This window comes from Bos taurus, chromosome 9 (genome assembly GCF_002263795.3).
Source record: "Bos taurus isolate L1 Dominette 01449 registration number 42190680 breed Hereford chromosome 9, ARS-UCD2.0, whole genome shotgun sequence".
Classification (NCBI taxonomy): domain Eukaryota; kingdom Metazoa; phylum Chordata; class Mammalia; order Artiodactyla; family Bovidae; genus Bos; species Bos taurus.
This window is the reverse complement of record NC_037336.1, coordinates 73,847,601-73,862,299: the sequence shown is the minus strand read 5'-3', so window position 1 is coordinate 73,862,299 and position 14,699 is coordinate 73,847,601. Positions and strand designations below refer to the sequence as shown.

At 34.9% G+C, this 14,699-nt stretch overlaps 1 protein-coding gene across 4 annotated transcripts in view; it reads right to left on the bottom strand.

The window, feature by feature from the left end:
• Window positions 1–14,699, bottom strand: part of PDE7B (phosphodiesterase 7B) — a 380,722-nt gene that overhangs the window by 334,438 nt on the left and 31,585 nt on the right. For 2 of the 4 annotated variants that reach the window (XM_059889704.1, XM_005210969.5), the window contains exon 1: window positions 14,387–14,699. The exons of 1 other annotated variant lie outside the window; for it this stretch is intronic. Coding sequence is in view for 1 of the 3 variants with exons in the window: in XM_005210969.5 (XP_005211026.1) it covers window positions 14,387–14,407 (21 nt within the window). In the remaining 2 variants the exon portion in view is untranslated. One more of the 4 variants, XM_005210970.3, reaches the window with a different exon arrangement.

The following is a 14,699-nucleotide window of genomic DNA, read 5'->3' as shown; positions in this document are numbered from 1 at the left end:
AAAGGCAAGAAATGTGAACCCATCAGGGGCACTAAAGGACAATAGATACAGACATGATATAAATAAAACGAAGACTTCAATAATACATATAATATATACAAGGATATGATAGACAAAACTGAGAATTTTGTCAGAGATCTAGAAGCTAATAATACCATCATCATCATATAATGAAAACATATATTATATGAAAATATAATGATAAATACAAAGAAAACCTCACCTAAGCAATCATAGTAAAACTACTGGAAATCAAAGCTATAAAGAAAGAATTACAGATAGTTTTTTAAAAAAAGGACAGTTTACTTTTAAAAGATGAGTAGCAATGACACATATACCCTACCATGTGTAAAGCAGATAGCTAGTGGGAAGCTGCTGTGCAACAGGGAGCTCAGCTCGGTGCTCTGTGACATCCTAGATGGATGGAATGAGGAGGTGGTGGGGAGACTCAAGAGGAAGGAGATACATGTACACTTAAAGCTGATTCACATTGTTATGCAGCAGAAGCCAACACAACTTTGTAAAGCAATTATCCATCAATTAAAAATAAATTTTAAAATAGACTATTTTCTGGCATCAACAGAAACAGTGAGTTATAAGACAATAACATCATAAAGTGGGGGAAGAGAATTACCAGTTTAGAATTTTCTTCCCAGGAAAAATACATATTAGAAAAAGAGTCAATACATTTCAGTCAAAAAAACAAAACAAAACTGGACCAAATTATTACTATACTAAAGAAAATCCTATATGTAATCTCAAAGATGCAGGAAGAAATGAAGAGTATATAAGATTATATGAAACCATAATAACAATAATTATTGTGGAATTTAAATTATATAAAATTAAATACCTAAAAATAACATATAATTCAGAAGAAGCGCATAAGTAGTTAAGGCATTCATTCTAAGGTTTTCAAGTTTCCCACAAAGTGATAAAAGTCCTAATTTGCATTGTACTTTGATTAGGGCGAAGACACCTCTTGTAACGTCCATGGTAACCAGTAAGATAATGTAAAAGTATGTAAAAATTACAAGCTAATAGGAAAAGGGCAATGAAATTACAAATATATTCAATCCAAAAGACAGCAAAGAGACAAAAAGAAATACAGAACAGGAAAGGCAAATAGCATAGTAAGTCAGCATATTTAAATTCAAATATATTATGACATTAAATATAAAATGACTAAATACTCCACTGAAAAGAAAAATACCAGACTGTATAATAAAACAATATTTACTTATCGATGCTTGTAAAGAGAGATATCTAAACCACAAACATATAGAAAATTTTAAATTTAGAGAATGAGAGAGAAGTCACACAGACACTAGCTAACAGAAAGCTAGTTGTATAGATTTTAAAGTTGACTTGAAGGCAAAATCGTTAATAGAAAAAAAAAAAAAACTGGGTCTCATTACGAGACAGGTTTCAATTCACCATGATGATATAATAGTTCTAAATTTGTATCTAACTAAGCATCTGTCATCCTTTTTTTCCATTACCATCCTATTTCCTTAAGGAGACTTTTTAGATTTGTTTATTCTAATCACTTCCTTTCAAAAGAGTTTAATACCATATACACTATACATCTGTTGATGCACTGAGTCTCTCTGGAGGGCCATAGACCACTGTAATACATACTGATTTTTTTTTTGCTTCCTAAGAACCAATTATTAGATCTGAATTAGGGGCTTCCCTGGTAGCTCAGCTGGTAAATAAACTGCCTACAATGCAGGAGACCACAGTTCAATTCCTGGGTGAGGAAGATCCTCTGGAGAAGGGAACAGCTACCCACTCTAGTATTCTGGCCTGGAGAATTCCATGAACTGTATAGTCCATGGGGTTGCAAAGAGTTGGACATGACTGAGCAAATTTCACTTTCATGTGATTAACAATTTCCTAATTGACTTGTATATTGTCACCCTGCTTATTTAACTTATATGCAGAGTACATCATTTAAAATGCCAGGCTGGATGAAGCACAAGCTGGAATCAAGTTTGCAGGGAGAAATATCAATAACCTCAGATATGCAGATGACACCACCCTTATGGCGGAGAGTGAAGAGGTACTAAAGAGCCTCTTGATGAAAGTGAAAGAGAAGTGAAAAAGCTGGCTTAAAGCTCAACATTCAAAAAATTTAAGCTCATGGCATCTGGTCCCATCACTTCATGGCAAATAGATGGGGAAAAAATGGAAACAGTGATAGACTTTATCTTCTTGGGCTCCGAAATCACTGCAGATGGTGACTGCAGCCATGAAATTAAAAGACTCTTGCTCCTTGAAAGCAAAGCTATGAACAACCTAGACAACATATTAAAAAGCAGAGACATTACTTTGCTGACAAACGTCTGTCTAGTCAAACCTATGGTTTTTCCAGTAGTCATGTATGGATGTGAGAATTGGACCATAAAGAAAGTTGATTGCCGAAGAATCGATGCTTCTGAACTGTGGTGCTGGAGAAGACTCTTGAGAGTCCCTTAGACTGCAAGATCAAACCAGTCAATCCTAAAGGAAATCAGTCCTGAATATTCATTGGAAAGACTGATGCTGAAGCTGAAGCTGAAGCTCCAATACTTTGGCCACCTGATGCAAAGAACTGACTCACTGCAAAACTCCCTGATTCTGGGAAAGATTGAAGGAAGGAGGAGAATGGGATGACAGAGGATGAGAAAGGTTGGATGGCATCACCGACTCAATGGACATGAGTTTGACCAAGCTCCAGGAGTTGGTGATGGAGAGGGAAGCCTGGTGTGCTGCAGTCCATGGAGTCGCAAAGAGTTGGACACAACTGAGCTGCTGAACTGAACTGACCCGTATAGGTTTCCCTGGTGGCTCAGTGGTAAAGTTCCACCTGCAATGCAGGAGACTCTGGTGTGATCCTTGGGTCGGGAAGATCCCCTGGAGAAGGAAATGGCAATCACTCCAGTCTTTTTGCCTGGAAAAATCTCATGGACAGAGGAGCCTGGAAGTCCATGGGTTGGCAAAAGTCCGACACGGCTTAGAGACAACCACCACCAATTGACTTGCATAGAGTGCAGTACCTAACAGCCAGAGTCCAAATTCATTTCAAATGTATGTGAAACATGTGTAAAAGTTGATATATGTTGGATCATACATATAAGCTACACCAAATCTCAATGATCTAAATCATGAATTATCAATTATGAATCATGACCACAGCAGATTATACTAGGAAACAGTCACAAAAAGATAACTATAAAATCCCAATATGTTTGAAAATTAATAAATCACATCTAAATAATCTAAGTGTCCAAAAAGAAGTTACAATTGAAATTTTTTTTGAGCTATCTGATCATGGAAATACTAAATTTGGGGATGCAAATTAGAGAAAAGTTTATTGGTTTAAATGTATATATTGAAAAGGAAGAAAAAATGAAATGCTATGAGCCAAGGGGAAAAAAAAAACCCTGAGAAAATAGAAAAAAAACTTAGGAAAGTAAATCTAAAGAAAGAAGAAAAAAGGAAATAATAAAGGACTAAAATGAATAAACAGACAATAAATACACATAAATAAAGAGAATTTAAAAAGTGAAAAGTTTTTACTTGAAATATCTAAAATTGATCTTGGCAAAACCATTGGAGAAAAACAAGAAAAACTGAAATGGCATAATAAACTAAGAGTAAGAATAAAAAGTTAGCCTAAAAAGCAGAGAATTATGAGCACCTTATGCCAATTACTAAATTTTGATAAAATTACTAAATTCTGACCTAGAAATACACAACGTACCAAAACTGAAAATAAAAGTAGAGAATCTGAATAACCCATAAAAATTAGTAAAATTAAAATTGTAACTAAAATCTTGGCCACAAAATATTCCAGGACTAGATGGACTTGATTACAATGTCTAACAAATATTTAAGGAATAAATGGCATGAATCTATATAAATCTCCCTCCTTCAAATTTTAAAAAGGTAATATTTTCTAACTATTTTTATGAGGTCAATGGAACCTGGTTGATCCCAGAAAGGATAACTTAGACTTATTTTTCTTAATGAACATAACTGCAAAATCCTAAAAGTTATTAGCAATCCAGAAACAAGGTAAAAATGGATTAAAAAATATCAGAACACATCATGACGAAATTGGAGTTACTCCAGGATTTCAAGTTGGATTTGACATTGTAAAATTAATCACCACCTCAAAAGAATAATAGAGAAAATCATATGGTAGATATCAGAAAAAATATTTGATAAATCAAATATTTATTCATGGTAACTTACAAACTAGAAATAGAAGGAAACTTCCAAATTATAGACAATATCATACTTAATGGTAGAATGTTGAAAAATTTCCTTCTAATATTGAAAACAATGTACTACCCACTGTTATCTTAACAATTTACTGAAAATCCTAGCCATTACAATAAGAAAAAAATGTCAATATTTAAGAAGAATATATACATGCCTACCAACATTCTTGGATAGTATGACTGACTACATAGAAAATCAAAAGAATTGACAGATACATTACTAGAATTTCCAAGTGAGTTCAGCAAGTCTGCTGACAACAAATTGATATACCAACATTTAATTGGTTTTCCATAGCAACTAAATAACAACAAACAACTATATAATGGTAACAAAAATTAAAATTGAAGAGATACTATTTAGAATAACATCGAAATACTAGCTGCTTAGTAATATATCTAGCATGGAATATGCAAAATGACCACAAAGCAAGCTATTATTAAGAAAAATTACCAAAGACCTAAATAAAAGGAAGAAATATACTACCTTCATGAATTGAAAGACTCAAGGAAAGATGTCAAATCTTCCTAAATCCATCAATATCCCAAAAGTGTTATTTTTTCTTTTTTATAGGGAAGAATCTTAAGTTAATTTAAAAATTTATACGGAAATGTAGAGAACCAAGAAGAGAAACAGGAGATTTTACCAATGGGAGAAAAATATTTGTACAATAAATAGCAATCAAAAGTATCAAAATACATTTTAAAAATTCCTATAAATTAATATATAAATGACTTATTTAGATAATTCACAAAGAAGATATTTACATGGCTAATATACATGTGCAAAAGTGTTCAAACTCATCAATAGCCAGGAAAATGCAAATTAAAACCACCATATACTAATCACTACATACCTCCCCTAAATGCTAATTTATACGGTTAGTGAGGAACCTTATAAATTAGCATTTGTATCAACCATACATTGTTGGTGGGAGTGTAAATTGTTTTAACCATTTTGAGCAGTTTTGAATTTTCTACTGAAGTAAAACATAAACATTCTCTGTGGCCCAGCAACTAATTCCTAGGCATATGGTCAGCAGAAATACATGTACTGGTGTATCAAAAGACAGGCATAAGAATGCTCAGACCAGTACTATTCATATTAAAAACTAGATACAATTGAAACATTTTTCCATAGTAAAATGGATGAATAAATTGTTGCATAGTATCAGATAACTAGATACTATGCAATAATGAAATAAAACACAGCTGTACACAGCAATCTGCTAAATCTCACTGTATAATGATGAGTGAAAAGAGTGGAGGAGGCTTGGCGGATTTTTGAAGTGACAATTATGTAATAATGTTCTCTTTCTTGGCTTGGGCAGTGTAGTGGTTACACAGTGCTTCACTTGTAACTAGTGGACCATTCTGTGCATTTATATCTTTTGAGTATTTCTCTGCATATGTGCTTTAGTTTAAAAATAAAATTAAAACTCTATTTCTCTTAAGTGTTTAAAGCACCCCACAATTCTATGTCCAAAATACTTATAACTCTCCATGAAATAGTTTTTATAAATGTAAGCAAACAATACCACTCCATACACACATGATGCTTACTACTTTTCATGCATTACTTTCAGCACTTTACAAATAAAGTGCATTTGATCTTCTCAACAACCATATGAGGCAGATATTATAAACACCTTCATCTTATAAATAAGTAGAGTGCTGCTCAGAGACTAACTGGCTCAGGATCACAGAGCTAATCAGCAAGCCACAGTGAACTGTGCCAGATTCTGCACTGTTTACCACTACACGACACTGCCTTCCAGAACAAAACTTCCGAAGTTGAAAGTGTCAGATTTAGTCACTGTGAATGAATTTGAAATGAAATAATGTTTCCTCGATACACTGGAAACTCCTAAAAATATTTCAAGTAGATTAACATTTTGACATAGATATTTTTATATTTTGTAAAAATTTTAAAACTTTTTCTATGCTTAGAATGATCAAAGATGGATTTTAACATAAGGCTTTTGAAACACTGAAAACCAAAAAAAAAAACCTGTCATTTAAAAAGCTGGGATTCAATTTCAACTCTATTAGTTTTAACTTCTGTGAACCTCGATTACCTTGTCATTAAAATGGGCAAAATGAATCCTTTCCTAATAGGAAGATTCTGAGAAAGAACTGATTTGACATTTGTGCTCTGAACTAGGTGACTAATATGAAAGCCAATCCAACCGTGTGCGTAGAGAGTGTGTTAGAAATTTTACAACATAAATGTACCTCATTTTAAACTCATATTTAAGTGGCTTAAAAGTCAAAAGTGCTAAATAACTTAAGGCCAGCATTTGGAACTTGAATGCAGAAATTTAGGTTACAAGGTTAGTTTTTCTTGAAAAAAGTTTGATCCTTATTGTTTTCTTCCTGTTTTCCCTTCTCTCTCCACATAATATATGAAAACTAAATTTTTAAAAAATAATATACTATTACCATTTAATTCAATAAATATATTTGACCTATTTTTTAAAAGACTTACATTAAAGGAGACATATTTTAAATAGCTATGTTCTCCAATTCACTGTTTCTGACATGAATACCATTTTAAAAGTTTTTATGTATATTTGTTTTCACGTACATTTGTTTTCATGTTTAAGAAGGGTTTGCCCTCTCTCTCTCTCATGCACTCACACAGACACTTAGAGGCAACAAATTAATGAAAAAGAAGATAGAAGATAGTAATTCTCAGCTACTTTATTATTAGCCATTGGGTTATTTTTAAATGATCAACAATTTTTTTTTCTTAAAAAAAAATTAAGAGAAATGTATAGAGAAAAATCTAGAATGTCATTCAAGTCTCCTATCATACAAATTTCTGTTTTGTGTCTGTCCCTTTTGTTTTAACTTAAAGATTGTTCTTCATTCCAAGCACAATTAAAAAAGGTCTAGAAAAACAGAAAATAAAAATTACTAAATAATTTAAATGACCAATACATTTTCCAAATCAAACTACAACCAAATTGAAATTATTTTTATTTCATTGAAAAACAAGAACGCTAGTCTGAAGGACATGGAAATATACTGTATTTTTATCCCAGGGAAAACCACTTTTTCCTTAAATTTAATGATCTTTTCTAAATCGAGGCATTCTTTAGACTTCTGTATTACTGCAGCATCTCCTTTTACAAGAATGCATCTACACTTTTGTAAATGACTGAGTTCTTTCATCTGGCTGGACACAGCTGGCAAGTGGCATAATGGGAAAGGGAAATGAAAGTTTTTTTTTTTCCTCCTGAAAAACCAAGAAATGTATAAATCATATTGAAACTGAAGCATTTGTTGCTTGTATTACTGCGCAAAATACACATCTTAATACACACAGTGTTTTCTAATGTTTTATGCATAAATGATATTATAGCATATTTTAATTTAAAAAGTCTATGATGGGTGGTTTCCTTAAACACTATTTGAGTAAATATAGTGTTACTATAGTGTTAAATATGTACATATTTAATTTGAAAAATTAAACCAAACTAATTCTAAAACAGAAAGTTTAAAGCGCTCAAACCAATAAAATATATTGAGTAAAATATGTACATTTAGTTTATGGAGAAAAGTCTCAAATAGTTGTCAGGCAGCAGGCCAGCAAGTTTTCTTATGAAAACTCTGAAACACATATGAAAGCTGGAAGGAATTCTGAGCTCGACTAAGACTCTCGTTTTGTACGTGAGGACACTGGGTGCCCTGCGAAATGATTGGTCCACAGGTACTCAAGCAGGAAAGCTGGGCTATCTCTCTCTTCACTTTAGGGACAAGCTGGTCTCCTCAGCTGTGTCAAAGGCAAAGGAGGGAAACGCAATAGGATTGAAGGAAGAATCTAATGAAGCAACTAAAAAACGGAACTCTTTATCTTTTATTTCCTAGTTTTTGTCTCACCTTTAACTTAAATATCATGCGAAAATAAACAGATACCCATAATTTTTCCATTGCATACATAATAAACTTGTGGTGAGAAAAGTTGAGCAATTCTACAGTATTTACATCCTAGAGGCTTCCATTGTTGTTTTTATTTGAATTTGTAGACATTTTCAAACAGTGTGTGTGAATATGTATATGTAGCTATACAAATGCTAATGTAGCTTTTTCCCACTTGTCACATCTTGAAAATCATTCCAGATTGTTCATGTAGATCTCGCTTATTCTTTTAAATAGCAATATGATATTCTAGTCTATGGATTTAAAATAATGAACTCAACAACTCACCTATTATTAGTTTAGATAGTTCTGAGTTTTTATATTACAAAGAAGGCAAAAATAAACATTATTTGATGTGTTCTTAGACTAAGATTTACTAGAGTCAAAGAATATGTAAAATATTGAATGTTAAGTATCTTTATTTTAGATATCAAATTTTGACCAGTTTAGGGAAGATCCCCTGAAGAAGGGCATGGCAACCCACTCCAGTACTCCGGCCTGGAAAATTCCATAGGCAGAGAAGCCTGGTGGGCTACAGTCCACAGGGTCACAAAGAGCTGGACAGGATTGATGTGACTTAGCACACAAGCACAGGTATATACTAACCTCCTATGTCTTGATCTGAAACCACGGAAATACCTCCTCACACCAAACTGACCCTGGACTCCACTTGCCATCTCAAAGGAAAAGAAGAATATTCTTAAAACTCTCAAAGATCCTTTAGTATATTTAAATCATGTATAAACTTCTGTTTTGAACAAAATCTTTTTCTGTGTGTTTGAAGCAGTAAGTAGGTAATGATGATTTTCATCATGTAGAAAGGATGTCTGTTATATTTATTTATATGTTAATTATGAATCTAAAACATAAAAGCTAATAATAAGAAAAGAATCTGAGCAGGAACTTTAATGAAAAATTTTATGCAAATTCACCAGCCACTAGAAAGGAAAACTAAAACAAAAAAACTTCAAATTTTATAAGAGGAAATGCCATCAAAGTCTCATTATCAATCTTAATTTTTCCATCTTCTCCTTACAAATGCAAGAAAGAGAAGAAAAGGAAACAGGCAGGAGGGAAGAAAGGAAGTGTGGACGGACAGGAAAGGATGGAGGGGTATGAATAAAACAAGCTTTATTTACTAATATATTGACTAAGGCTGTTATTTTCATGCTTCTTTACTGTATATAAATAAATGTGCAAAGCATCCAAGAAAGGATTTTAATTTTGAAAATACTGGGGTATTTATTTACACACTAGTATATTAAGAATTATATATTGCTTAATAAGGCTTATGTGTGTTTTGTGTCATGTTATTTTTAGGTTTATCTGAAGCTACAAACCTTGCTCCCTATTCTCCACACTTGAGATGCTAACTGTAAATCAACACCCAAGGAGATGCCAGCAAGAATGCTCTGACCCAAGGAGGATCCTACCAGCAGATTCTCAATGGACAATCAATTCACCAAAAACATTCTTCTTCTGAGGATTCCTCCAACTTAGTTATTAACACACGTTCAGTTATTCTCTAAAGAAACCAGAATTGGAGCAGAGGAGATATTAAAGTGAAATAATACAGAAAGCCTAAGACAATGATTGGCACTTAGGAAAAAGACACTTGTCACATTAAAGTCTCCAGATACAGTGAACTCAAAGCATGTCCCTTTACTGTCTGAAGGGGTGCTACAGCCATGGGCATGTGCATGTCAGCCTCAGAGGACAGAAATGGGGGGAGGACACACGGTCTTCCCTGGGGAGCCATAGTCAGCCTGTAGAGAAATTGCCCAAAACCCAGGGACTTGTTTCTGTTTTCCCTTGACAATGAGGGTATTTTGGAGGTGAAATTATATAAATTTGGATAATTGAATACAGGCAAACTTTTAAGGGAAGTAGAAGAAATGAAGGATGGGAGAGGTGGAAGAATAAGAAGAGTTTAATGCTAACGAGTCACTATTAACCTATCATGGTGAAGCACAGAATCTGGAAAGGAAAAAGTCACCCTAGAAGTATTCCAAGATCTTCATCTTAAAGCAGAGGAAATTGAGGCCTCCAAAGTTGAAGAAATTTGCCTTAACTCACACAGTTCTTCTGAGCCACTTTGGGATATTGGTTTCTTGACACAAAGGACATTCCTGCCATATGACACCGCATCAGTGGTCAAGCCCATCACAGTTTAGGAAACATTCTTGCTTGTACCAACTGGCTACTGGCATCTGGGGTTGCTGTCAAAGTTCTTGAAGGACTCTTGCTTTTTGGAACTCTTATGGTTCCAAATTCAAGTGACGATAGAGAAACTACCAATGCGCTAATTTAATTCACCATCTCAAACCTGTACAATAGCTTAATCAACCAATGCAAAAACTTTGGCTCCCTTAAACATTATATTTTTTATGGATATCACTACATATATATTATCCACATCTTGACATGTGGAAAACATATAGTAATTTTTAAAATAAAAGTCTGACACTCACATTTTTATATACAAATAGAATTTTTTAAATTCCCAGATAAGAATGCTATAAAAAGTTTGATCAAAAAAAGACTGTAAGAAATAATCCAATACAACCAGTTTCATTTATAGGCGATGAAACTGGGATCAAGAGTAAGCAAGTGTTTCCCAACTAGTTAGAGCCTGAATAAGGGTGCCCACTGGTCCCGTCTCTATCTGTTCCTCTTTCTAGTGTGCGCCATGCAATCTCTTTCTGGGTACAAATTAAATCATCTGGATACCTAAGCGATTCTTGGGAATGTATAACTGCCTTGATTATACACTAGAATGTTGACACATTTCATTGCACTCCATTCAAATCTCTAACATGCCTGGAATATAGTAGATACTGTCACTTTGGGTTATACTTGGGCTTCCCTGATAGCTCACTTGGTAAAGAATCTGCCTGCAGGAGACCCTGGTTTGATTCCTGGGTCAGGAAGATCTGCTAGAGAAGGGATAGGCTACCCACTCCAGTATTCTTGGGCTTCCCTTGTGGCTCAGCTGGTAAAGAATCTCTGCCTGCAATGCAGGAGACCTGGGTTCGATCTCTGGGTTAGGAAAATCCCCTGGAGAAGGGAAAGGCTACCCACTCTAGTATTCTGACCTGGAGAAGTCCATTCTACCTCCTTTTTTCCCCATTTCTCCCCCAAACTTCTGTATCATCACTTTAAAGATTGTTAATATACCAAGTGACTCATTGTTTATTTACCAGGTGGCACGATAGTAAAGAATCTGCCTGCCAATGCAGGAGACGCAAAAGACACAGGTTTGATCTCTGGGTTGGGAAGATCCCCTGGAGTAGTAAACGGCAACACATTCCAGTATTCTTGTCTGGAAACTGGCATGGACAGAAGAACCTGGCAGGCTACAGTCCATGGAGTTGCAAATAGTCAGGCATAACACACACACAATACACCAAGTGTGCATCACCTCAGGAATCAAAGTTAGCATGTTCACAAAGTCATCTAGGATGCTTGTAAAGTCAATGGTCCTGACACCTGGGGACTGTAAAGTCAATGGTCCTGACACCCATGGCTCTGACATGAGCGATAGATATGCTCCCCAAGGCTCATTCTTAGGAAACGTGAGGATGCCCCTGGGGAAGCTCTGAGGAGAAATGGAGATGCCACCATGGGAAGGCACTGATACAGAGGTTCTCACTGCATTTCCAAATGCCAAACCTCTTTCTCCCCAGCCAGATGCACCTCCTAGAAGAGAGCTCCCTGCTTGTCTGTGAATTTCTCTGGGACAGATAACTTGAATCCATGGGATGGTGGAGTCTTTGGGTAAAAATTTTTGAACACTGAGGATTCTTCAGTAAGTTACCTACCTCCTTCGATAAATTACCTGCTACCAGTCAATGCGAGTTAGACCACTTAGAACACCTAATAGGTTTTACATTTAGATGTTCTGAAGTCTATTCTGATTCTCACTTTTGATACTTCTATTTAATATAATGAAGATCTTTTGGTCTTGCTTGGGATTAGTTTACTGCTTAAAGTATTCCTTCCAATACCATGTTCTGTGAGTCAACATGCAGCTTCCCCTATGATTGGAGCCTTGTTAACAAAGTCAACTTTGGAAGATTAATTCCTAGTCAGAGGCATTTCCCAGGCGGTACCATCTCACTTTGAGGAAACTTACTTTTGCATCTGTTTTGGGTAACAGGTTCCTTTGACTGAAAAGAACACCAGTCAATGTTCAAAATGCCCTCCTAACTAGATTATATGTCAGGTTGGACTTTAACATCAAAAACTTTTTTCAAAAACAGTTGAAAATACCATATTTGAAATTTATTTAAATTATAATATATGAAGGGTAGTAAATTCTCAGCAAACATTTTAAATAGGTATTAATTGAGAACTGACAATGGGGAACTTTATGCTGAACATCATGTAAGGCATTACAAAATGTACTGGGGCAGTTATTTTTTCTAAGTTGATGTCTGCTCCTGACACATCTTGGAGTTTTCCATCTTTGCCCTAAGTCACTTGATTCATAAGAGTTTCTCCCAGTTAATTGGCTGACATATATACAGTCACCACTGATTTTGTCTTATGTTCAATAGAGTACACTCTGAAACCAGACAGCTTACAGTGTCAGGTGAAAAACCTTATAAAGAGGATACAGACTCTGGAGTTGCAACTTGTTAACTTTGGGCTTCTACTTCATACATAAAGTGACTTCACTGTATTAGAGAAAATGTCAATCAAAACGTAACTACTGACACTCGTCTTTGTTTCACCAGCCAGTAATAAAAGATAAAGCAGAGGAAATGGAGGAGCGGCAGTTAGGCATTTGCAACACACAAAGTCCTTGTTTTCTCACTAGGCACTGCAGAAAAGCAATTGTCCATTCACATCACATCCTCTGCATTTCAGGGCTAATATTTTTGCAGTTCTTAACTTGGTACATTACACTCTTAGTTAATTTCATAATTCTTTGAAATGCACAGTGTTTCACACCTTGCTTAATCTTACTGCTAACATGACCCAGTTTTAGAAATTTCTCTTAATGTTGAGAATAGAAACCTTTGAAAAATATCAAGAAATTTTGGAAACAGAGTAATGGTTTCAAACAATCCTGTCTTACTTGTTATTGCATAACTTTGAGAAGGATAATAAGGAAATCCATATTAACCATATATTATTTGAATTGCTCTTACAATAATTGACTCTAGATAGGAATGATTTTTAGCAGAGGTTCTCCTCAACCTACAATAATATTCTGCCATTGAAAACAACATTACCCTGGGTTTAATTGCCCTGCTTCCTGCAACATTTAGTGGTTTATGTATATAAATACATATGCCTGCTTTCAGGGGCAAAGAGGTTTAGTCTAACATTTTAATAGTTATTCTAGCCAAACACATGAAGAACAGAACCTATAGATGGTTAATTAGTTCCCAGGATCACTCACTCAAGTCCATAATTAAATATCTCACTCTGCTTTCAACCTATTGTAGGAGAAGACAATTAGCAAATTTGCAGTGCTAAGAAAGAAGTTTTATTCTCCTTTATAAATAAGGAGATCTAAGGCATTTGATCATATAACTCAGTGCCTGGATCTCCTCTGTTGACTTCCAAATCCAGAACATTTTTAAAAATGCAACAAATTGATAAATTGCATTTTCCCCAAGAGTTCATATTTCGGACACATCTTCCATAGGTTTTTTTTTTACCTTCGGTCTCATTATTAGCTTCTTTCTCCCTTCCTACTAATTTCTTCATCTTCTATCAACCAACATAACAAACTCAAAAGAAAAACGGAATTTCTTTTCCCCTGGTCCACAACCCTCACCAATCTCTTTACCAGTATTTTCCTGTCCTGTCCCACCAAAAAGAAAAACTGACTCAACTCTAAGATTTACATTGGAGAAGAAATATTGCATTCATTAAAAAAAAAAAAAAAAAAAAAAACCAAAGGGGAAAAAACAACCCTCTCAGGAGGGGCTCAAAGAGCAGTGAAAAGGCCAGAGTGTCTCATTAGGCTGCTTGGAATGAAACAGTTAATTCAGGGTAAGTGATAATGTTTAGTCAGTTCGCCTAGAAAAAGGAAGGAAATTCAAAAGCTGGTTGCTGTAGTAACAATCACAGACCAAAAAATATATACATACAGGTTCATTTGAAATGAAACTCCTGCCATCTCTCTCCTGGGATTCTCTCAAGAAAAATGAGTTGCCGCTGAAATCTGTCGTACCTACCTCAACCATTAAACAAGACATTTAACCATAGTGGCAGTTCTGTGACCTCTGAATGCCGTGAAATCTCTGAGCGCTGCCGCTTGTTCATGAAGACTTGTGCTGCGGAATCCAGCAACTTCATCCAGGATTACAAATATAATTAAGAAAAAATAAGGAAAAAAAGAAAGAAAGAAAGAAAAACAAAAGCACACAGAGAGATCGGGAAGGAAGGAAGGAAGGTAGAAAGAGATTCTCTGTGGGTGAGGACACCACGTTTCTCCCAGCAAGCGCTGGGATGGAGCTGAGGCTGCTGCAGCGCCCAGACCCACCGACT